This window comes from Salvia miltiorrhiza, chromosome 6 (genome assembly GCF_028751815.1).
Source record: "Salvia miltiorrhiza cultivar Shanhuang (shh) chromosome 6, IMPLAD_Smil_shh, whole genome shotgun sequence".
NCBI classification, from domain to species: Eukaryota; Viridiplantae; Streptophyta; class Magnoliopsida; order Lamiales; family Lamiaceae; genus Salvia; species Salvia miltiorrhiza.
The window spans coordinates 35,856,533-35,882,007 of record NC_080392.1 but is presented as its reverse complement, the minus strand read 5'-3'; the positions used below and the strand labels follow the sequence as shown (position 1 = coordinate 35,882,007).

The window sequence follows — 25,475 nt, the reverse complement described above, 5'->3', positions numbered from 1 at the left end:
TGTAACCGATGCGGATGCTCTAATTAACCATTCATGGGCAATTATCGAATATCGATCAATGAGAATTGGAGGGAAAAAATACTCGTAAATAAAAAAAATTCATTTGAAATGGTGGAATGGGGAAAGCTTATACACTTTATTTTGGACTAACCAACTCAAACAATAATTACTTTATTTAAAAAATACAAATTACGTATAAAAATAATAATCTCAAATTAAATCATAATACTAAAATCAAATAAAATGAAAAATACTTAAAAATATTAATAGTGTAACACGAAAATTCATAGTTTTCCGCGACGATATTTTTTCCTTTTCCTAACACACGAAAATAAAGTTTATTAATTGAATCTAGTTTAGTTTTATTTACGGTCTCCATATAGCCAAACTTAGTAACACTTTAAGTTTAATGTATTGATTATCAACTAGTGTGTAACCCGTCGAATTTCGACGGGTATTATTTACTGTTATAATTTATATAAAAAAGATGTAGAAATTATTTCATAATATATTTATAAAATTATGGAGATTATTTGATGTAATAGTTTATAAATAAAAAGTTCACTTTCCTTTCATAATATATTTATAAATGATGAATATTATTCAATAAAATAAGTGTGAACATGACATAAGTCTACATTACATATCAAACTAAAATGAAAAAATAAATTAAAGAGGTCAGCCGCTAATCGCTATCCGTCGGATACCCCCACCCACTACCCGTCGGATACCCGCTGAGGCTTGAGAGGTAGGAGCGTTGCTGCTTCTCGGCGTCGACATCCTACAATCAACCACCCAACAAATGCAATAAATCACCCAACAAATAAATTCCCACGAAACTGCAGCAAATTTTAAAGAAAATTTCAACTTCTTGTACACTACTATTTGCCACCCATACCCGCGACCCGCGGGTACCCGTTACCCGTCGGCCGTCGGATACTCGTCACCCGCTACCCGTCGGATACCCGTCGAGACTTGAGAGGTAGGGGAGCTGTTGCTTCTCGGCGTCGACATGACAAAACAATCAATAATAGTGTCATAAAGAAAAGTTAAAGCAACGTAGTGTATAATGCACATAATTTGGATGGCAAGGCAGATCTTTAGCTAAAATGTAAATGTTCACTTAATTCCTCTTCTTTCCCTCATCTTTTGTAACCCTCGTGGAAATAGAACAAATCAAAAGAGCTACTCTTTTACTCAAAAAATCCAAATCCCATGCAAAGGAACTTCAAAAGTAATCGAACAACAATATATTGAGCAATACCGCACATAGTGTACTAATTAATTTCCAAACATTTTCAATTTCAACTTATGAATTCAAAAAACAACACATAAATTATCCATCCAAGAAATGCAGTCTACTAAACCTCAACTAATAAACAAAAACACAAACGAAAAATCACAAATAGAAATGAGTGACCAGTTAACACCACAACACCCATTAATTGAATTAAAAGTTCACTAAATCAAGGACCAATGTCATTTACAATCCAACAAAAAAATCACACAATAAGCGTGATCAATAAAGGTGGAACCTTTTCATATTTGACCAATATTTATAACACTAAGAATGGAAATATAGAGTGACTTGGAGAAGGGAAGAGATTACCATTGCTTGGGGCAGATAATAATATTAATCTTTTCTATTAGTGAAGATAAAGAAGAACAACAAACGCAGCAAAAGAATAAGAAAGACAACAAATAAACTGGACCTTTATTAGCCTCATTTAAAATGGATACCTGAAATACGGATTTTGGCAATTTTGGAAAAAGAGATTTCGAAAGTGAAATTCTTCGCTTGCACAATCACAATTCCTGCAAATCCAGAATGTAAGAATTATAACAATACCAAGAAAAAGAAGAAGAAACACAACCAAAAAATAGTAGCAACCTGTAAAACTCGAAGCATTAGAATATTTATCATTTTGAACTAATGAATTTATAGCTAAAAATCTAGGTTACAAAGTTTCCATGTTTAAACTTATACCTAAAAATTGGCTGATTGTTGATTGAAAGGTAAATTGTATAATTGTATTTCCAAAATTTGTTATTTCTAAAATTAAGCATTAATCATTCCATATTCAAACAGTCAAACGTAATCTTTAATACTTACCATGTTAGAGGAAGGGGTCAATACGGTGGTCGACGGCGCTTAGATGCATGCGGCCGGGCAGCCATTGGCGCTGGATAGCGCCGACTTGGGGCCGGAGTGCTACGAATCGTGGGCGGAGGAGGGGGGAGTCTGACGTCGAGATGCGGCAGAAAGGTTAGAGGGGCGACAATGCTGACTTGAGGCCGGACTGCGGCGAAATACAGCGGGAGGAAGGGGAGTCTGGTCTGGAGACGCCAAATATCATAGAATCACGGCGGGGGTGGGGGAAAAGTCCTGTGTGGAGAAGCGAAATGGAGGGAATTAGATGGAGGTGGCAGGTGGCGGCGGCCGGCGATTTCTGATTTTCCCCAAATCAATTTTGGGGAGTCGGCAGATCGGAGGGCTTGCGGGTGAATCATGGTGAAGGAAAAGAGAGGTGATATATCTCGGTGGTGGCCGGCGCGACGAAGGCGGCTTGGCAGTGAGAGTTGCAGGGAATTGTGGCAGGTGGCGACGGTCGGCGATTTCTGATTTTCCCCAAATCAATTTTGGGGAGTCGGCATATCGGAGGGCTGGCGGGGAAAAGAGAGGTGACATATCTCGGTGGTGGCCGGCGCGACGAAGGTGGCTTGGCAGTGAGAGTTGCAAGGAATTGTGGCAGGTGGCGGCGGTGGAAATTTGATGGAGGAGAGGAGAAGGGAAATCTGGTGGAGAAGGTCGAATGATTAGAATGTTTAATTGTGATGATATAATAAATAAAATAACTTAATTAAATAATATAAATAACCTAACTTATTTGAAATTATATTGCCACGTCAGCGATAGAGAATTGAGCTAGAGGCTCTAGAATTGCAGGGATTTTGAATGGTGAATTATTAGAGATGTCACGTAGGACCCCGAATTAAGGAGAGGCCAAGATTCTCAAACCGTATTATATAATGATAGTATCTTATTCGCTTCTAGTGAAGAACTGGGTCTGATCGGATTGAACTGTATCATTTTGATGTTGCATCTCAAAGCCTTAGCTTTGCACACTTCTTGAGGATTGTAGTTTCTTGAGAGACTTGGTCTGGTTTGAGACTTATTTGATTGTTTGGAATCACTTGTGTTCTTTCTCTGTTCTGGAGGTGGTAGTTGGGAGCTTGTTTTGGGCTTGGTTGGAAGGGTCTTTTTCCTCGGTGGATTTTTTGGGGTTTGTGGTCGGGCTCGTTCTTGTGTTCTCTCTATTTTGCTCGGCTGCTTTTGTTTCTTCTTTGGTTTGCAGGTTTCAGGAGTGCTACGTTTCTGGGTTAGTGTTTCTGGCTCCTGCTTCTGTGGTGCTTTGGTGTTTAGGCGGCTTCTTGGCGCGTCCTTGCTCCTGCTGTTTCTGGAGCTTCCTTGTTGCAGCTGATTTCAGGGTGGTTTGCTTTTGTGTTGGTGCGGCTGCTTCTGTAGAGTTGGGCGTCTTTGTGGGGCCTCCCTACTCCTGCTGCTTCTGGCGCTTGCTTGCTTAAGCTTTGTCTAGCTGTTTGGCTTTTTTGCGGTTTCTGATTTTTGGGTTTTGGGTGTTTCTGTTTCGGGGTTTGAGGTCGGTTGCTTAGGGGCGATGGTTTGGCCGGAGCCTTTGAGGTTTAACTTTCCGCCACCGCCCCGTTTTGTTCTTTGTTGTTTTTTCGTTGTTTTGTTTGAATCCTCTTTCTCGAGGATCTGCCCTTATAGTTTGCGCCTGTGTTTTCAAGGGTTTCAATTTTTTTTCTTTTAATAATATTTCTATTTCAGCAGATTATCAATAATATCTTATTAAGAAATAATATGTAGATAAAAAAAGATTTTTGAAAGACGTGATATGAAAATATAACCTGTGAACTAAACTTTGATTATGTATGTTTGGATATTCTAAATAATCTTATATACAACTGTATTATTTTGGTTCGCAATGCTTCATAAATTAGTTTTAATTATTTATACATACTAACGTAGTACACAAGAAATAATAATTGCTATGTCGTTAACACAAATTTCGCGTCTATAACTATATACATTATACTTAATAAATAAAGATTTACTTTAAAAAAAAAAAGATTTGAACTTTCACTTGCCTTCTCAAATCTCAATTCTCAGTGATAAACATAATTATTTTTTATACCATTTACATCAAAGTAAATTTTCCTTATTATTCGGAACAAACACTTAATTTAATAGTTACGATATTTGTACAAAAATAGTTGGACGATTTGTTTTTTTATGATATCTAGATTTCAAGTGAATAATAATAAAAAAAAGATATAAAAAGAGAGAAAAAGTCGCCCTGCTTTACCGACTGAAACTCGTCTATATATATATCCATACTTCGCAAAAGCGGTTGTACTTGGAAATCGACTTTTTCTCTCTCTATAACAATCTCTCTCTAGGTTTTTGCCAAAATCTCGATAGAATTCCGATATGTCTGGCGCAGACGCCGCGTCTGGGAAGATGATCGTGCTGCAGAGCTCCGACAACGAGACCTTCGTGGTGGAGGAGGCGGTCGCCGTGGAATCGCAGACGATTAAGCACATGATCGAGGACGACTGCGCCGACACCAGCATCCCGCTTCCCAACGTCACATCGAAGATCCTCGCGAAGGTTATCGAGTACTGTAGGCGCCACGTGGAAGCCGCCGCTAAGGCCACCGGAGACGGCGCCTCGCTGGGCGGCGATGAGGACCTCAAGTCATTTGATGCTGAGTTCGTGAAGGTTGATCAGGGGACGCTCTTCGACCTCATTCTGGTAACTCATTTTGACTGTTTTGCCCCTAGGTTTAGCTGATTTTTGCGTTTCTGCCATTATCGTTTGTGTACGTTGATTTCGGCTTCTCTCGCTCTTATCCGTAGGCTTTTTCGCTGTATTGTGCTCATAGTGCTGTGTTTGTGACCTATAATTTGATGTTTTTTTTTTTGTTCTAAATTCTAATATGGTAAGAATATATGCTTATTTTAGTTTGTTTCTTCAGATGTCATGCTAACTTGCCAAATAGGCCAAAAACTTTCTGGTTTGCAGAATTGGGGATCTTTTTGAATTTCAGCTTATGATCCTTTAGAGGCATTTACTTTCTAGGATCATCTTAGATAGATAAAAAATAGTGTAGAATATTCTATTGTAACTTGGCAATATTCCAAATCCCTTGATAATTTGAACTAATTTTGCTTGATTCATATCCCATTGAAATGGATTGGAGAAATCCTGATAATGAGGCTAAATATAATTACCCTTTTTCTTGTCAATCATGAAAATAAAATTAAACACCCCATATATATGTATTGTTGGCCTAATGTGATGTCTATGCTTTTTTTTTTTTGGTACTTAAAAGAGGATCAATAATAGTTTCCTATTTCCCCCCTTAATGTCTCGAACCCCCTTGATGTCTGTGCTATTTGTGTGAAGTTTCTTTTGTTCATTGTGGCTTTCTTTCAAATGAGCTAGAGCATAGTCTTAAATATGGTTTATTGCATGAGAAGCATATGACTCCTTATCTACATGTATATCTTTCGAATGAGATATAGCTGTTTGTATAGTCTGAAGATTGGTTTATTGCATGATAAGCTTATGACCCCTTTAGCTACATGTATAGTTTCTTTTGTTCATAGTGGCTCTTTTCCAAATGAGCTAGAGCATAGTCTTAAATTTGGTTTAATGCATCCTTTGTTCATTGTGTCTATCTTTCGAATGAGCTATAGCTGTTTGTATAGTTTTAAGATTGGTTTATTGCATGATAAGCTTTTTATGACCCTTTAGCTACATGTAGTTTCTTTTGTTCATTGTGGCTCTCTTCCTAATGAGCCAGAGCTGCTGATTTAGTCTTAAAATTGGTTTATTCCTCGAGAAGCTTATGACTCCTTAGCTGCATGTATTTTACTTAATGTGTATGCTAGTTGCTCATAATTTCTTTTGCTCATTATGGCTCTCGACTGAGCTAGAGACGCAGCACAGCAATACTTGAATTTGTGTAAATTTTTTCCTCTTTCTAGGCTGCAAACTACCTCAACATCAAGAGCCTTCTCGACCTTACATGCCAAACTGTGGCGGATATGATCAAGGGCAAGACCCCAGAGGAAATCCGCAAGACTTTCAACATAAAGAATGACTTCACCCCTGAGGAGGAAGAAGAGGTTCGTCGTGAGAATGCTTGGGCCTTTGAGTGATTGCCTGGGCTTGATGATGTCTATCTAGTAGTAACATTCTATATCAGTTAGTACATAAGTAGCATCTTATCATCTTGAAGACATTATTAGTCTCCTAATCGGTCTTATTTTGTTGTCATGACCTGTTTAATTATTATACATGGCAAGGTTTATTTGGATTGTTATCCGTTCTTTTATTTTTTATGCTAGTTGTTTTTAAAAGTTTGAAAATCATCCATAGTTTGCTAATATTTTATTTTATACTCCTTCAAAATGAATCCTTTATTGTGAACTTATTGAAAATAAGTTCTTGAATAAAATCTTCTCGAGCTTATTTGCACATTGATCGAATATATTGTATCAAAATAGACAATAATTTAAGCATCATGATCTTCCTAGACCATTTTTTTTCCTTTTTTTTGATGATGGAAGAAATATGAAGATGTTATTCGAGATGTGCACAGGGCAAAGCACCGTTTATGTATAGTACCAATCTTTTGCTCTATTAAGCATGTGTCTAATATCAAATTTTCTATGTATCCGCTTTTATCTTGAGTTTAAGTGATTTACGATTTATTTATTTTTTAGGATTAATTTTGATAGATAAAATATTAAGATTAAAAAAATTTGAGATATTTTTAGGGTTGGAAAAAAATTCTAGTTTTGAGGGAAAAAATATTTAATTATACATTTTATTAATGATGCAAACTAAAGGCTTAAAATAAGATTATTACATCCCACCTCAAATTATTTGTATATAAAGCTTATACAAATCAAAATGGTGTATGTACAAAATATTGCGATATCTTTAGCCCATCAAATTTGTCTTTCGGTAGCAAGAAGAAACTGAATTTTTTTGAACCCAACTAATTTCTCTAATTTTGTAAACCTCTAGATATAATACTTGTCGGAATTATCACATATAACACTTTCTCATAAAAACATAAGTTTTATAGCCCCACTTTATAATACATAAGTTAGACAACCATTTTAAGCTTAAAAGACTATAATATCCTTTAACTTTTTTATATTTTTATTTAATATTTTATTTTATTTAAATAACACATTTTTTATTTTACAATTTCTTTTTTTTTTTCTTATTTCTTTCTTCTTCAACGTTTCTACCTCAAAGATGGTGAGTTCCAGTCGTTCACCACGTCGTCAGCGCCACCGTTCGCGTCGTCGCCGTCGTCCGCATCGCCGTCGACCGCGTTGCCGTTTCCTCTTAACTCAGCCATGGCCGTTCGCCGCATTGTGTGTTCCAGCAATGGTTGTTAGCGAGTTCCAGTAGTGGTCGTCCGCCGCGTCGCCGCCGTGCATCCAGGCGCCGTTTGTGTCGCCGTGTCCAGCCGTTGTCTGCATCGTCGTTTTCTCTAAACGTTGCCATGGCTAAGTTTTGAGCTGTACTATGGCTGTCATAGCTGAGTTTCGAGCTCTACCATGGCTGCCAACCCATGAATCACGTCTCTCTCTAAATCACGTCTCTATTTCTCTACCCATGAATCACGTCCCAATTCTCGTATCTCTCTCTTTCTCCACTAACCCATCAATCACCATTACTCGCGTCCCGCCTCATGTTGGTCCCGTCGAAGCCGCGTTGTTCAAACCCTCGCGTCCACTACTTGATGGAGTACTCAATCGACCATCGAGTAGTGAAGAACAATCTTCAATTTTGCTCTTTTTCTCGAGATTTATAATGATATGAAGCGTTCCGTCAGTCTTAAATAACATGTATATGCTAAATTCAATGAAAAATAAACATATTAAGTGTATTTAGCAATTATACTTGAGTAAATGATTGAAGTATAGTATATCTACTACATAAGAGATAGTGTGGACTATTATTTTGAAAATCAATATATGTGTCACAAGTTCAAATGAAACATGTAATGCCGACAACCATTATCATTTATCGTGTTTTATAATAGTCAAATATACTCACGTTGATATTACAAACAAGAAATGTGGATTGAAATCACAATAATAATAATAATAATAAATCCATCAATTTTTTCAATACTCGATGGTGAATGCCATCAAGTACTCCATCGAGTAGTGAATAACAATATTCAATTTTTCTCTTTTTCTCATAACTTGTAATGATATGAAGCATTCCGTCGATCTTAAGTAACGTATTTATGCTAAATTCAATGAAAAATAAACATATTAAGCGTATTTATCTATTGCACTTGCGTAAATGATTGAAATGTAGTATATCTACTACATAAGAGATAATGTGGACTTTTATTTTAAAAATCAAAATATGTGTCACATGTTCAAATGAAACATGTAATAACGACAATTATTATAATCTATTGTGTTTTATAATAGCCAAATATATTCACGTTGATGTTACAAACAAGAAACGTTGATTGAAATCACAATAATTAAAAAAAACCATCAATGTTCTTCACTACTCGATGGAGTACTCGATGGTGAACGTCATCGAGTACTCCATCAAGTAGTGAAGAATAATCTTAATTTTGCCCTTTTTCTCAATATTTGTAATGATATGAAGCGTTCCGTTGATCTTAAGTAATGTGTTTAGGCTAAATTCTATGAAGATAAACATATTAAGTGTATTTAGCTATTTAACTTGAGTAAATGATTGAAATGTAGTATATCTACTACATTCGAGATAGTGTGGATCCCCCAAGTAAAAAAAAGAGATAGTGTGGACTTTTATTTTGAAAATCAAAATATGTGTCACATGTTCAAATGAAACATGTAATACCGATAATGATTATCATCTATCATATTTTATAATAGCCAAATATATTCACATTGATGTTACAAACAAGAAACGTGTTTGAAATCACAATAATTGAAAAAAAAATCATCATTGTTTTTCACTACTCGATGGAGTACTTGATGGTGAACATCACCGAGTACTCCATCGAGTAGTGAAGAACAATCTTCAATTTTTCTTTTTTTCTCGAGATTTGTATTGATATGAAGCATTCTGTTGGTCTTAAATAACATGTTTATGCTAAATTCAACGAAAAATAAATATATTAAGTGTATTTAGCTATTACACTTGCGTAAATTATTGAAATGTAGTATATCTACTACATAAGAGATAGTGTGGACTTTTATTTCGAAATTCAAAATATGTGTCACATGTTCAATTGAAACATGTAATACCGACAATGATTATCACACCTCGTGTTATATAATAGTAAAATATACTCTTGTTGACGTTACAAACAAGAAACGTGGGTTGAAATTACAATAATTGATAATAAATATAAAAAAATCATCATTGTTCTTCACTACTCGATCGAGTACTCGATGGTGAACGTCATCGAGTACTCCATTGAGTAGTGAAGAACAATCTTCAATTTTGCTTTTTCTCGTTATTTTTAATGATATGAAGCGTTCCATCGATCTTAAGTAATGTGCTTATGCTAAATCCAATGTAAAATAAACATATTAAGTATATTTAGCTATTGCAATATAGTAAATGATTGAAATGTAGTATATCTACTTTATAAGACATAGTGTGGACTTTTATTTTCAAACTTCGAATATGTGTCGCGTGTTCAATTGAAACATGGATTTTCGACAATGATTGTCACACACCGTTTTATATAATAGCCAACTATGCTTTCGTTAACGTTACAAACAAGAAACATGGATTGAAATCATAATAATTGATTAAAAAACCATAATTATTCTTCACTACTCGATCGAGTACTCGATGGTGAACGCCATCGAGTACTCCATCGAGTAGTGAAGAACAATATTCAATTTTGCTATTTCTCTAGCTATTTTTAATGATATGAAGCATTCCATCGATCTTAAGTAACGTGCTTATGCTAAATCCAATGTAAAATAAATATATTAAGTATATTTAGCTATTTCAATATAGTAAATGATTGAAATGTAGTATATCTACTTCATAAGACATAGTGTGGACTTTTATTTTCAAACTTAGAATATGTGTCGCGTGTTCAATTGAAACATGGATTTCTGACAATGATTATCACACATCGTTTTATATAATAGCCAAATATACTTTCGTTAACGTTACAAACAAGAAACGTGGGTTGAAATCACAATAATTGATTAAAAAACTATAATTATTCTTCACTATTCGATCGAGTACTCGATGGTGAACGCCATCGAGTAGTGAAGAACAATCTTCAATTTTGCTATTTTTCTCATTATTTTTAATGATATGAAGCGTTCTGTCGATCTTAAGTAACGTGCTTATGCTAAATCCAATGTAAAATAAACATATTAAGTATATTTAGCTATTGCAATATAGTAAATGATTGAAATGTAGTATATTTACTTCATAAGACATAGTGTGGACTTTTATTTTCAAACTTAGAATATGTGTCACGTGTTCAATTGAAACATGGATTTCCGAGAATGATTATCACACACCGTATTATATAATAGCCAAATATACTTTCGTTAACGTTACAAACAAGAAACGTGGGTTGAAATCACAATAATTGATTAAAAAATCATCATTGTTCTTCACTACTCAATCGAGTACTCGATGGTGAACGCCATCGAGTAGTGAAGAACGATCTTCAATTTTGCTATTTTTCTCGTTATTTTTAATGATATGAAGCGTTCCGGCGATCATTGTTCTTCACTACTAGATGAAGTACTGGATGAAGAACGCCATCGATAGCACCATCAAATAGTCGGTGTACTCGATGGACTACCGAGTACCGTATCGAATAATGATTTTTTTTCATTGTTTAGAGTACGAACGGCATAACATTTTATTTGTTAATTAATCCAAAAAAATAATACAAAAAATATTATTATTTTTCATTACTCGGTGGTGTACTTGATGGAACCATCGAGTACTCAGTGTATTCGATGGTACTCGATGGCACCATCGAGTACACGATTGAGTACTCGGTGTACATCATGCACAATTTTCAATTTTACTTATTTTCTCGAGATTTGTAATCAAAATTATGTTACATCTAATTATTAACGAATTATGCGCTTGTGCAAATTATAATTAAACCATCAAATATAATAATCAACTAAATTATCATTCAATCATCAAATATTATAGCCAAACTTCCACGCACTCAAGTCAATGCGTATAGTTACGCAATGAAATCCAACATTGCAAATTGCAATGACCTACACATTACAAAATATAAATTTAGCAAAGAAAAATAGAGAAGATAATAATTTCTGGTGAGTACTCGATCACGATCGATCGAGTACACGATCGAGTACTCCATCGTGTACTCGCGGTGGACAAGAGCTGGGCGGCGGATTGCAGCAGTAGGGGCTGGGCTTTAAGCCCTAGTTAGGCGGCGGACAAGGGTCGGCGACGGGTTAGACGACATGGGTTGGGCTTTGAGCCCTAGTTTGGCGGCGGAAAAGGGGGGCTTCAACGGCGACGAACGTTGACGGGGCGACGTGACCTGGGCGTTTGTGCGGGAGCTGGGCTTCGACGACGATGGGGCGACGTGGGCGACAGCGCGAAGCGTGGCTGCGCTTCGACGGCGGCAACGGGTCGGACGGCCGAGTTTTTTTCGGTGAGCTATGGCTGTCAATTTCAATTTTGAGAGAGAGAGAAGGGAATAAATTATTTGAATTTCTATTTTGTGGAAAAATAAATAAAGAAGTGTATAATAGTATTTTCAGTGAAAAAGAATTATATAACTTGTGTATTAAAACGTAGAGCAATATAACTTATATATTTATGAAACATGGCTATAAAAATACTTTAGGTATTCGAAATTGTCACATCTCATTCACATCCAATACCTAAACATCGCAGTTGCTTTCATTTTATGATGGTCCCACCAAAAGAGAAACGAGCTCGGGCAGCAAGGGACATTCGCGCAATCATGTTTCCATCCAATAGGCTCCTGCCACGTGGCGCGACGGCAGTGGGCCTGTTTACTCTTTACCTTGCTTTCATCGCAGCTCTCATTTTCCCTCCGATTTTCCCATCAATTTATCGCCGGTGATATTTACTGAGACGGCATATAAAAATTATCTGACTTTGCATTTTCACTTTCCAAAAAAAATTGAGTTCCATAAAAAAAGCAGGAATAATGGCGGAGATTGATGAGCCGTTGCTGCGGCGGCGCCTCGCTGGAGAGGAGAAGGCGACAGAGCTTGAGGAGCCGGGTAATAGCAGCAGCGCTGTTGCTGAGAGAAAACCTGCTCGACTGGCTTCGCTCGATGTTTTCCGAGGCCTCTGCATTTTTGTAACTCTCATTTTCTCTCTTTACCTTCACCTTTTAGCTTGCGTATTTTGGTGGATTAGATGAGCTAGCTGTTGATTTGCTGAGGTTTTGTTGGATTATGTTCAATTTGGCGTGTTTAATAATGATGCGATCAGTTATAAAACGAATTCTGAAGTTGATTAGCTGTAGTTAGATTTGCATCGGGTACTTCCGAATCATTTTTTAAGTTGTTTTTGGGAGTAAGTAGAAACTTAAATAGAAAATCTCTTCAGAAACTTTTTTTTTTTTAATTTTGATTCAATGTTTGTTGCATGTGCGTCGAAGAACATTTAGGTAAACAGTATAGGCGGTGTTCTAATTTTCGGCGTGAGTAATGGAGTACGAAGAAGTTGAGCATGAGATTAACGAGCTGTAAACGTGTGATTGGAATGGCTGAATTTCTTTACGAATCAACTTAAGTTTACCAAGTGATTATTTTATCTGTTTTTTATTTTTAAACATTTTTTTTTCTTGTGTTGACTTTAGTAATCATCTCCTTTCAGCTAATGATGCTTGTAGATTATGCTGGCTCGATTTTCCCAGTTATTGCTCATGTTCCGTGGAACGGTCTCCATTTGGCAGACTTCGTGATGCCATTTTTCCTTTTTGTAGCTGGAATTTCTGTGGCCATTGTGTACAAGGTAACTTTGTCTGTACTATTTAATTTTTCTTATTGAAGGAATTATTATATGGTAGGTATTTCATTTAACCTGTTACAGTTATCTTTGTTCAATCTGAAAGGATATTGTTGGTTTGAATTCGCAGAAAGTTTCTAATAGAGTCGACGCTACATGGAAGGCCCTCCTTAGAGCACTGAAACTATTTATCCTTGGTGTATTTCTTCAGGGTATATTAAGTTACTCTTATTTTGGATCTTTCTGTTATTAGTTGTGATGCTTATTTACTGGTATGTGGAACATCATTGAATAATGGTATGAAGAAGTTGCAAATTAAAAAAGGAGAACGGTGTGTTCTCAACATTTTTTTAAGAAGGTTATAGCATAAAAATATGTTTAGTGACTATTAAATAAAGAGATGAGGAGAGAAACCATTTTAATAATAGACAATGTAAAAAGAGATGGATTTTTCCGTGGGGGAAGTAAATAAGTGATGAAATAGATTATGGACGACTGCTGTGGCAATAGATAATGGTATAGTGCGATATCTGAAGTTTGCAATGCTGTCACTTTACAGTCTCATTTGTGTTTTATTGGCAAAAATAATTTGTCGTGATTTACTTCAATATTTCTCATTTAATTCTTGTTTACTTTGCTGATGGGCGGATAATATTCATAGGTTTACTTCATTTCAGGAGGATACTTTCATGGCACTACTTCATTGACATATGGTGTGGACATTGAAAAGATAAGACTGTTTGGAATTTTACAGGTTTTTTTAGCTTGGCTAATTTGTTATTTTTTTAATTCTTATCTCTGATCAGGAACTGATAGGAATAGGTGCAGCCGTACAGGAATACAACAATAAAAACATAAAAAAAATCTGTATACATAATTAACTCTTGCAGATTTCTTTGTCTTTCATGTAGAGAATAGCAATCGGATATGTTGTAGCGGCATTATGTGAATTATGGCTTCCATTTCATAGGTCGAGAAGCGAAGGTCTCCGCAGAATTTATAATTGGCAATGGTGAGTCAAGACTCGCATGACTATGTTTTGCAGTCTTCTGCATGAAAATCGAAATCGAAGAAGTTCTCTTGTAGTTTCTATTGAATCCACTTTTTGTAGGTGTGTTGTATTGTTGCTGTCTGTTGTGTATTTAGGGCTCTTATATGGCTTGTATGTACCGGATTGGCAATTTGTAGTGCAATCGGATTCCTCCATGGCGACAGCAAGTAATTACACAGTTTATTTGGTAACTAAACCATCTCTCCCTCTCTCTAGTATTTATCCTTAGTCTGTGATATTAGTTGTACATCTAAGCAGTCTGTTGGTTTATCCCATGATGATGAGTGTAATGGAGGAAAATGAGTTCTCTTAAAACACAGGTTAAATGTTCTGTAAGAGGAGATCTCGGTCCTGCATGCAACTCTGCTGGAATGATAGACCGTGACATTCTTGGAATTTATCATCTCTACACAAAGCCCGTTTACAGGAATCTAAAGGTGTGCTCGCTTTCAATGCCATAATAATCGCAGGTTTACACCCTTTCATACATTTTGTCATAGTTGTGCTCTCTAAATGTAGGAATGCAGCATATCTGGTGACGGACAAGTCCCACAAACTTCACCCTCATGGTGTCACGCCCCTTTTGATCCTGAAGGTATTTTGAGGTAAGATGTAATACTTATTGTTTTCATTGTTTGATAAATTGTTACTATTTGGTTAGTTACTCTATATCTGTTTATATCGAATCTTAATTTATAATTCCTTATGTAGATCCTGTGTACTTACAGTTCACTGACAGCTGCAGCGAGCTGCATTATCGGACTCCACTATGGACACATTCTAATACAGTTTCAGGTTCAATACAAGATTTACCTGATTTCTTTGCTCTGCCTGCACTCAAAACACATGATTAACTGTTGTGGCTAGAATCAATGGAGAGAGATGAAATTTCATTGTATCTGTCACATATAAATACGACACTCTATAGCATAATGGTTTAGCTCAAGATTGAAGCATGTCTGTTACTTGCATTAAGCTAACTTTATTATGTCTCAGGATCACAAAGAGCGGCTATGGACCTGGGCCATATTCTCAGTTTCATTGATGTGCCTGGGTTCGTTACTTGCCCTTGTAGGTACGTTCATTCTTCAATCTAGAAGTTCTTATGAATGGATTTATGTTATAAATTCAAAATTGTACTTCTTCATTGCAGACTTAATCTGCATGCTTTGCACATACATATTTGAGCATTACTTTCGTCGCTCAGTTAACGATCATCATTGACCAGATAAATGATAATGTTGCGTTGAATGTAACCACCAGCCTTAGCTACTGACATAGTTTTCCTCCATTACTCTATTGTTATTTTCCACGTATGTTGTAATACTAATCAAACTGCTATGGAGCTCTTCTTCACATTCTTAGACGACTATCTATCGTTGTTCAGGATTTTTCCCACTTAGATAGAATTGAGTACATCGATGCAGTGGTGTCTTTGCAATTACTCTGTCAAATAAATTATGGTCAAGTCACTGCTGTTGACCTCTTGTAGCAGGATAAAAAGTTTAATATTTGATGTGGATGTTATGTTAAATTTTTCCATTAAAATGTATTTTTGCAGCAAATACATAATTGAAAATTACACAATATAATCTGCTATGGTGAGAGACTGATAATATAGATGGGCTCCATACTCATACCAGCTTTCTTGCTTCTTTGCCTTCAGGTATACCACTTAACAAATCTTTATACACAATCAGCTATTTGATGGTTACCTCTTCTGCAGCTGGAATCACTTTTTGCCTACTCTATGCACTGGTAAGCATCACGCGACGTACGCACCTTGTCATTCTTCTGCAAGATACTTCAAAACATTGTTCTTCACATTATGTCCACAAGTGAATGTAAAGAACAACAAGATACGAAGACGAAGAAGAAAGCACGATAAGAGATATGGGACGAGTACGAGAATGGCTTGCACAGAGATGTCCAAAATCAAAATTACACACCATGCGTGACATACATATAGTTTGATTTGATTTTTCTTCGCTTATATTTTATGTCCTTTGCCGCAGGTTGATGTTTATGGCTGGAGGCGCGTGACTTGTGCATTCGAGTGGATGGGAAAGCATTCTCTGGCTATCTTCATTCTCGTAACATCAAACATAATAGTCATACTTGTTCAAGGGTTCTACCTCAACTCTCATGATAATAACATTGTAAGTGTTGTCCAAAACTGACATCATTATTTTTCATTTTAGACCATCAAGAGCAAACCATCCTCAACTGCCATGCATCATCCATTTACAGATAAACTGGATTATAACGCGGTTCGTGCACAAGTGAACGGTCCAACCTGTTCCAATGCAGAATATCTGGGAGATCCCCTTCTCACATATGACAGTATCAAGGTTTGATTTCATCAGATTCATGTTTCATTCCTGAAGAAAATCAAGTTGCGTTTGTGACAGAACTTGTTTTTCAATGAATTAGCGATTGTGATAAGAAGAAACTGCTGCTTAAATGGATGTGGATTGCTGTCATTTTTCTTCATGTGATGTGATTGATGATCTCTAGCAACAAGTCAAACTAACAGGTAATTAAATAAGGTGATCTTATTATTTCCGCAGTGTATTATTCAGATGAATTTTTATTACGAAGTGAGCACACATGACGTACGTTAATGATTCAAGAATTAAAAATATAACAATATTTGAAATCAATGAAGCATCCTAGGATGGCCCAAACTATCAGTGGGTGGATTTGTTGGGCCAATCTTGTCAGTTGTTGGACTTTTAACGGACCCCAACACTTATAGCTGCCCTTTTTTTTTTTGCTTTGGAATATACTATTCTTTTAGTTTCATTAAATTTTGTACGTATTTTTACAGTGGCTTTTTTTTGTTGATTATAATTATTTTGTTTTTCGTGTTGCATATAAGTGGGACTGGGGGTGTGCTAATTAATCTTTATTAGGGTCCACTAATTCCAAAATATAGACAACCTTTATTAGGATTGAACTAAAATTTGATTGTAAATTTAGTCCTCGCAGGGCATATTTTTTTAGCACAAGTTTTAATAAAAATGGGTGGTGTTTTTCATATAATAAAGAAAGAGTTCCATCATTACATAAAATGAGCAGTTGAAATTGAATTAAAAATAATTTTTTTATAAATAAAAGTTACTTTTAAGGATAGAGGATAAGAGAAATATATGAGCACATATATTAAAATGGGGGTAAGTGCCCTAATTTTTATGGACGCCAGAAATAGTAATTGTACCCCATTTTTTATGGACGGATAAAGTATATTTAATTGAGAATTATTAAATGAGATCATATAAAATTCTAACCGTTCTCATACAACAAAAGGGAATTCTATCTATATAGAATTATTATATCTTTATACGCTTACACACGATTTAATTTACATGAACTTTTTGTGTAATCAAACACTCTTACACGAATTAACATAAAAAAGTTCATGTGATCATCGAATTTTTTGTATAAAGGGATTAAAGTAAAAAATAATTACTATTTCTTTATTTTTATCTACATGCATGGCTATAACTTCCTGTTACTATATGACTTTTTATTAGAATGAGATATTGCCTCTTATTAAATAATAATTATGAATTAATAGTAAATAATTAAGATTTACAGAAGTGTCCACAAGTTTGTTGTCAATTTAAATTTACTGTACTATAAAATTAGGAGTTGGAAGGAACAAGCTTGACAGATCACATTATCATTACTAGTCCCCATCGTTCCTCTCTTTCGTTGCTTTTATCAGCAGAACTTCATGTCAAATTAATAATGATTTTTAGTTATGACTTCATTAGAAGCCATGATGATGATCACCAATTACTAATCAAATGTTTCTCCAGCCAGTCCAAAAATAAAATCTTTTTATTTTAGCAGAAATACTAATAGTAATTATTATCTGGGGACCTAACCAAACACAATAACAATGACATAAATGTTGGTAGCTCTATCTATCCATTTATTGATCATTACCTATAGTTACATCCAGAAGTGAGCCAAAGGTCCAAAACCGTAGCTATATAACGCAATATACTAGCCATCTCTTTCTGAATATTTAAATTGTTAATTACGGGACCACAAGATGTTGAAATGCATTCTTGAAATCAATTTGTGATAAAATGATATAAGTTGGTAAAATATTTTCCTTCTAATAAGATTGAGGTTTCGAGACATTAAATTTATATTACTCATCATTTTGCGCAAAGAGATATACAGACGACTCTATTCCAAAGTTACATTACCATCTCTTATTAATACGTTCATTTGTGCGATGCACAACAAAGAACGAAATTAAATGACATTTAAATAAATAATAAATATTAAATAGAATCAAAATATAAATAAATATAAAATGTGTTTTCAAAAATAAAATAAAATAATCAACAACAATTACTCAATAAAACTCAGATTTTAAAAACGTATATATTTAACTTTGTATCCAAATGTAATTATAATTATAGTTATTAAAAAAGTTAAATTATTTGATAATGAAAATTACACAATATTATTATTGAGTATTACGCGTCATAATAAATAAATAAATATTTTCATACACGACTAAAAATAAAAATTATAAAATTGAGAGAAAAAATATTTTAAATTTTAATTCTTTTCATGATTTATTTATTTAAAATTCATTTTTGATGATTTTTATACCATATTAAAGTTATTTTGACGAACTTAAATTTAAGATGTACATTGAATAATTTTTTTATGAATCAAATTTGATGATGTTTATAAAAAATGAAGAATTGTGAGAAAAATTGATGGAAGAAGAGTGAGAAAAATTGAAGGGAAAAAACTCCCCTTTTTATTATATAGATTTCATTTATACGGTAAATTCATTATAATTTGAAGATTCGTAATTGAAGCTAACCACTCCTTGGCTCTCTCTAAAAGAGGTTTGAATAATGGAATTTTGAGGTACTATCTAAGAGATCTAGAGGTTGAAATTCGAACTAGTTAATGACTCCTATTTTGAGAACTTATTTTCATTCATGAGTCATAATCTTGGCCGACTCGTATACAGTTTAAACTGAGCATCCCTCCAAAAACTACGTAGTTTAGGCTCTATGAATGAGACTTTGTGTGTGATATATCATATCTTAGGTTACTATTTCCTATCTATTCCAGTTTCTCTTCACATGCTATGATTGACATTCAGAGATTTCTTGTCGATTCCATAATTTTATTGGATTTTTTGCGCGTCACATAAATCATGTGGTGACAATATTTGCCATCATATTTTGGGTGTATCAAAATGTGTCAATCATGCACAACGTCTCTATTTATAAATATAGATAACCGCCAAATTGTGACAACTAATAAAATGTCACATTTCTTGGTTTGGTGAGACTGAGACCCCCTCTTATGCTATAGTCTGTTAATTATTTATAAAAAGTTGAATTCCATTAAATAGTCAAATCATTCGACAAATTAATAATTTTTCAATTATCAACTCTCCTGCTTCATCTAATAGACTACTCAATATTAACAAATGCCATGAATTCGAACATGATTATTAGTTGCAAATATGTTGGTATCGTGCATGTCGGCTACGCTGGAATTTTGGTTTTTCCACATGGGTATACCGAGCTGCATTATTTTATTTCATGCAAAATTGATTTGAGCTCTATTTTCTCATATATAGAAAATAAAAGACTAGCTGTCCTCTATAAATAGACATGACAATATATGTAAACACTGATTTATGCTCCATCTTAATGCTAATTAAAAAAATTCTAGCTGTCAATTAACTATAAATAGACATGACAATCCAAATTAACTTTTGAGGGGGAATCATCATTTTTAAAATTCTCACATACTAATGGATCAACATATACTTACTAACTATCATGCACCAAATAGATAATAAACTCGTATTTGTTTCACTGAAGAAAAAAAAATGTTCTATTGACGGAGGGAGTATATATGTTTGAGGTTGAACATTCTACTATTGTGAAGGATTTCATTCATATTCCATAAATTTGCTCTTGATAAAGGCATACACCTTGATTTCTTTCAAAAACGAAAGGGATAATTAGTCCGATAAACGAAGGCGGTGTTTGACTGAATTTCTAAGCTACTTAAAATAACTTACAAGTTATTTAGGAGTTTGTAAATTTCTTGCAAAGTAACATAAACTTTAAAAACAAGCTTCATTAGATGTAAGCTTCCCATAAACAAGTTTTTCAATTCTAATTTATTTATTTTATAATCTTATAAGTAATAATTATATTACAAAAATAACTCTACTATAATTTGTTAATTCCATTATATACCTTTCTAATTTCATTTATCTTCAATTTTCTTACATTATTTAGAATTTTCTCTCTTTAATTCAAAATTCTTTCTTTAACTTATAAGATCAATTATTCAGGCATTTTAATAATTTATAAGCTCTTACTATATTATAATACTATTTTTAAAATATTTTATAAATTATTTAAAATAAAGTTAGACAAACATCCCCAACATATAACTTGGTATGGAACTTGAATGAAAAGGAAACGAAGAGGTGAGTAGACATAAAGGATAGGTTAAAAAAGAGTTAAATTGGTTTGAAACAAAAAACACGAAGAGTCACTCTCAGGCGAAATGGGCCCCTCAAGCAGTTAACGTGCGCCAGATGGGGGTAGAGTATTAAGATTCACGCACTCGTTAACGGCCATAAATAAACGGCAACAAATACGACCGTTACAAAAGGCGGAGCTAAAACTGAGCTCCCTTCGCTTCTCTCCAACGGTTCTAGAAAACGAATTCTCTCGAACACTCTACACATTTTGGCGGGTCCCACCCCCCCGCTATGACGTGGCAGCTTGTCTATGGTTATCGACTTCCATAAATTCAAGATTTTATATTTATATTTATATAAATATGGTTGTGTAATGTACTCCATTTGTCTAGAAGTGCTAAGAAACCAAAGAAAATGATTAACTCCTACGTTTTCTTTTCTTTTGTTTTCCTTTTAAATTTGGATGTTCTCAAACATTCTACTCTTTTAGGGTTTTGAATGGTGTAAATAATGAATATTGGATTAGACTAAACTACTTCCGTCTTTCACTAAAAGATTGACAAAATTATGAAAGTCACGAATTCTGATTAAATGTGAATGGAGTTGTTAGTGAAGAAAAGGTGTCATTTTAAATATAAGAAGAATTGTGTGGATCCTACTGCTATAAATAAAAGTGATAATTTTTTATGGACGGAAGAAGTATGAACTAACAAATGAAAAAGGAGGTGAAGGCCAGACTTCCAGTCTTTTTCCATTGCAGTCGGAAAAAAAAATATTAACATACTATAAGCCACGAAATTTAATAAAATATGAGTAGAGTTACTAGTAAAGTACAATGTACCACTTAAAATGTGAGCGGAGTTGTGTAAATTCTACTTCTATAAAAGTAAGAACTAATGAACGAAAAGAGAGGTGAAGGCTAATCTTTTTCCACCACAAGAAAGAAAAAAAAAATGAAGCGGTTTAATTTGAAAGAGATTGTGAATGATAGGGTCTAGTAATCGTGCTACTTCAGACAAAAAGGTTCTTTATTGTTTGAGAAAGTGAATTAAAAGTGTTGCTTATTAAAAAGATAAAATTGGTTGGCGTACTCCCCCTCGAAGAATACCTAATTAAGAGCATTCACAGCAGATCTCTTAAAAGTAATCTTAACTTTAAATTTGAGCTAAAATAATAAAAAATTTGATAAAATGATGATCCAACAGATCACCTATATTAAGTTGGGCTCACAAAAAAATTTACATCCCTTCAAATATAATCCTAAATTTACACCCCCCTTAAATCTAATCCTAAATTTATAAAATAGATAATGAAAAATAGAAGAGCTGCTATGTGCAATTGTAAAATAGGGATTAAAAATAATTTAGGAAAGACTTTAGGAGTATTTTTAAGAGTAAAATTTTGAGAGATCTGCTATGAATGCTCTAATAGGATGCCGAATAATGATCGCATCAGTTATTCTCATTTTGGAGGGAGATTAAATACTCTCTCACTTTTCTTTTTGATTTGTCCCATGAAGCTTGACCAGTTTCTGAAAATGACAAAAAATTTACTTTTTATTCACCTTTTCACTTTTTCACCTACCACACTTAACACATAAAATATCAATTTCTTAATTTTCGTGTCGAAAAGAATTAGGTCATGCTTCATGGGATGAAGAGTGTACTTTCGTTCACAATATATATTTTTTTTTAATTGAATTTATAATACCAAATTTACGTAGAGAACCGAATAGTGAGAATAGTATATGTCCAATGCATATGAATACAAAATACGAGGGCTCGTTTGGCTGCATGTTATATACCATAAGATAAGAAAATAAAGTTATGATGTGGATTTCTTTTTGCTTTTATTAAATAAATAGAAATGAAAAAGTGGTCCGACTGAATTTTCTGTATTTCCTCTAAACTCATAGTGCCAGCTGTTTTCCACGTGATGCTTTACAAATTCCCATTCATCCTCATCCTCACAAAACTAATTTAAACACAAACAAAAAGCTAAAATATTCCCCACTGCTCTAACCTATTGGGCCTCAGCACGACAGGCCCACGACTAGAATGCCTATGAGGACTTGGGACTAAGTATTTAAATATTACTAGTATATTTTTATTTTTTTATTTTTCAATAAAAATTATTAATTTTAGACTAAGATTATAAAAATATAGAGCTAAAACCTTATGATTTCATGAAGGTGCCTGAAAACCTATTTTCCATTATTAGATAGTTGTTCTAGTTCTTAATATAATGTATAGCAAGTAATTCTATGCAGCCTCATTGTAATTACTCATAATTTAGTTAAATAAAAAAAAACCTTCTTTATTTAAAATTTTCGAATCAAAATAGATTTAGTTAGTTTTACTATTTTTTTTCACATTATATCTACTTTTATTTTTCATATTTTTTTTGTTTCTATTTAAAAAATGAAAAAAAAAAGTTTGAAAATAGAGAAAAAAATTAGTTATATTATGAAAAAAAACTGTAAAATTAACTAACTTTTTTTAATGAAGATTTTAAATAAATAGAGTTTATTCTTTTCCTTCCATTTAATAAATAGAGAGAGCGAGAACGGGAGCGGAAGTCGGCGAGTGGAGGGTGGTGAGGAGGAGAAGGGTAGGTCCAACCCGTCCCGAGAGTTCCCTGGTAAGGCATCAAAACTTTCCAAACCCTAGGCTTAACCCAAAACCTGCGACTGTTGAGAATAGAAAGGACAGCTGGAAAGATGAGGATATTGTTACCTTCTTCTTCAATAATTTTCCGGAGGGTACGTGGCTTGAAACTCTGGAGCGACGCTTTGCTTCGATTGGAAAAGTCATTGATGTTTTTTGTCCTAAGAAAAGGGACATTAAAGGAAAACCCTTTGGTTTTGTGAGGTTTGATCAGAATTCGAACAAGGAGCATCTCCTGCATAAACTGAATAACGTTTGGATCGGCAGCTACAAACTCAGGGCCTTTCTTCCGAGGTTCGAAAGATCGCTCTTTGACGGAGCAGGAAAAAAGAAGGAGGGGAGAGAAACCCAAGACTTTCAAGGAAAGGAGGAGACTGCCAAGAGGTCTGCGCCCACGAGGAAAGCTTCTTTCGTGATTCCTGCATGCAAGAGAACACCTGGTAAATCCTTCGCAGAGGCGGTGGGACTTCCTAACAAGGAGCGCCCTGAACCAGCAGATGAGGTTTTAGGGTTCCAACCGAATGATGAAGATTTGGGGTGGGTTAAAAACTCTTTTACAGGTTACTTGAAATCGGATTTTGATTGGGAAGAATTTGAACAGGAGATTAACAGTGAGAGTGCGAATTTACTCAAAGTCTCCACTATGGGTGGAAACATGGTTCTTCTGCAAAGTGTGAATGAGAAGCCGGTGACGGAATCCTTGGAGGAACTGGACGAATGGGTTAAATTCTGGTTTGATTGGTTGCGTCCTTGGTCGTATCTTGACGTCTGTACACAAAGGCTTGTCTGGACAAAATGGCTAGGCGTTCCGATGCAGGCGTGGAACGATCGTTTTTTTCACACGGTCGGATCACGTCTTGGGATGGTTGCAAAGGTTCATGAAAAGACAAAGGCTAGAGGCCGGCTTGATTTCGCTTACATTCAAGTTTCGACAGGATTGGCCTCGCTGAATCGAATTATGGAATGCAGAATTGGAGAGGCACATTTTAAGATCAGGATTGAGGAGATTAATGTTAATGAGGTCTGGGAGCTTTCCCAGGAAGAAGAAGACACTCTGGATTCAGAAGATGAGTGTTTCGAGGAAGAAGATGAAGTTTTTGACGAAGATGCCTCATTCTGTCCGGCAAATGCCCAGGCCGGAGATGACTCTCTCCTACCGGTCGGAAGCGAATCGGTTGAGTACCCTGCTCAACGGCTTGAAAACCCTTCGGTTTCTACCCCAATCGCAGAAAACGGTTCCACTCCCGAGGATGATTGTGGGCGCCCGTGCACTAGGCAATCTTTTGAAACAACGATTCCAGAGACAACGGTTTTTGCGAATCTCGAGCATCTGGCCCCACTTGCTGGCTTTTTGGAGAATGCGGCGTCCTCTTTACCAACAGCTACGACTCCCAGCCCAGAGGCTTTCGTCGACCCAACTACCAATAACCCTTCTATTGAAAAGCCCACAGATATTCTTGGGCCTGAGGATGGTAAGAACCCAGAATTTCTTGGGCCTGAGGCCGAAAATTTGGCCCACCCCCTCTCTTCCCAGTCAGACTCAACGGTCCAGGAGATCTCCTCAAATTTTGAGGAACCTATTTCCTCGGTTGACTTTGATAAACCAGCTGCAATCCCTGCGCAAAAGTCTCCACCTCGAAACACAGCCACCAACAATAGTGAAAGAGATTCAAGGGCAAATAGGTTGATTCAGTCTCAAAAGAAGAAGATGACCTCAGTTACACCTCTCAAGCTTGGGATCCACCGATTCTTACACTCGAAGACTTCAAAGAACGGAAAAAGAATGGGTAAACAGATTCACACTAGCTCAAAGGAAGCGGCGAGAGGTGTGGATTCAAACCCAAGAAATCAGGAGGAGGGTAGGGAGCCAGCGGTTGCGAACTGTTCTGGAACGGAAGAAGGACGCAAAATCTGGGAATTCGGCAAGCTTCTTGGACTTCATTGCCCTCATCAGGAAACAGAAATTATTCAGTTACTTTCGAAAGAAGACGATAGAGCGAGAGCAGAGGAGACAAATGATTCATGTCATCAATGAAGGTAATCTCTTACAACATTCGAGGTCTTGGGAGTAAGATTAAAAAGAAAGAAATTCGGGAGCTTATTCAGAAACAGGTTATTGATGTGTGCTTTTTACAAGAAACTAAGATGGAATTGATCACTGATTCGGTTGCTAATTTT

General features: G+C 35.1%; 2 protein-coding genes and 1 long non-coding RNA gene across 5 annotated transcripts; 2 read left to right on the top strand and 1 right to left on the bottom strand.

Moving 5' to 3' along the window:
- Positions 1 to 580: 580 nt before the first annotated feature.
- LOC130989298 (uncharacterized) lies at positions 581 to 3,002 on the bottom strand. Its single transcript, XR_009090557.1, has 2 exons — positions 2,114 to 3,002; positions 581 to 1,815 (listed from the first exon to the last, which is right to left on the bottom strand). It is a non-coding gene; the product is annotated as an uncharacterized LOC130989298 (long non-coding RNA).
- A 1,389-nt stretch (positions 3,003 to 4,391) lies between these two features.
- Positions 4,392 to 6,413, top strand: LOC130989297 (SKP1-like protein 1A). The gene is made up of 2 exons (XM_057913259.1): positions 4,392 to 4,837; positions 6,076 to 6,413. The coding sequence occupies exons 1-2, from the start codon at positions 4,514 to 4,516 to the stop codon at positions 6,247 to 6,249; spliced, it is 498 nt and encodes a 165-aa protein (XP_057769242.1). The 5' UTR covers positions 4,392 to 4,513; the 3' UTR covers positions 6,250 to 6,413.
- A 5,560-nt stretch (positions 6,414 to 11,973) lies between these two features.
- LOC130989293 (uncharacterized) lies at positions 11,974 to 16,998 on the top strand. Of its 3 annotated transcripts, none has more exons than XM_057913253.1 (14): positions 11,974 to 12,431; positions 12,953 to 13,090; positions 13,215 to 13,296; positions 13,762 to 13,838; positions 13,996 to 14,096; positions 14,196 to 14,322; positions 14,456 to 14,572; positions 14,655 to 14,740; positions 14,864 to 14,930; positions 15,132 to 15,210; positions 15,862 to 15,893; positions 16,151 to 16,294; positions 16,386 to 16,486; positions 16,569 to 16,998. In XM_057913253.1, exons 1-13 carry the CDS (start codon positions 12,276 to 12,278, stop codon positions 16,419 to 16,421), a joined length of 1,242 nt encoding a protein of 413 aa, XP_057769236.1. In that variant the 5' UTR covers positions 11,974 to 12,275; the 3' UTR covers positions 16,422 to 16,486; positions 16,569 to 16,998. The 3 variants fall into 3 exon arrangements, with proteins under 3 accessions (XP_057769236.1, XP_057769235.1, XP_057769237.1); XM_057913252.1 differs by having other exon boundaries at positions 11,976 to 12,431; positions 15,802 to 15,893; XM_057913254.1 differs by lacking the exon at positions 11,974 to 12,431 and adding an exon at positions 12,559 to 12,827 and having other exon boundaries at positions 15,802 to 15,893.
- The last annotated feature ends 8,477 nt before the right edge of the window (positions 16,999 to 25,475 follow it).

Excerpts from the sequence above, each read along its gene's own strand:
- LOC130989297 (XM_057913259.1), top strand. The coding sequence starts at position 4,514 with ATGTCTGGCGCAGACGCCGCGTCTGGGAAGATGATCGTGCTGCAGAGC. Across the intron at positions 4,838-6,075 it reads CGCTCTTCGACCTCATTCTG|GCTGCAAACTACCTCAACAT; the intron begins GTAACTCATTTT and ends TCCTCTTTCTAG.
- LOC130989293 (XM_057913252.1), top strand. The coding sequence starts at position 12,276 with ATGGCGGAGATTGATGAGCCGTTGCTGCGGCGGCGCCTCGCTGGAGAG. Across the intron at positions 13,839-13,995 it reads GACTGTTTGGAATTTTACAG|AGAATAGCAATCGGATATGT; the intron begins GTTTTTTTAGCT and ends TCTTTCATGTAG. Across the intron at positions 14,323-14,455 it reads GTAATTACACAGTTTATTTG|GTTAAATGTTCTGTAAGAGG; the intron begins GTAACTAAACCA and ends CTTAAAACACAG.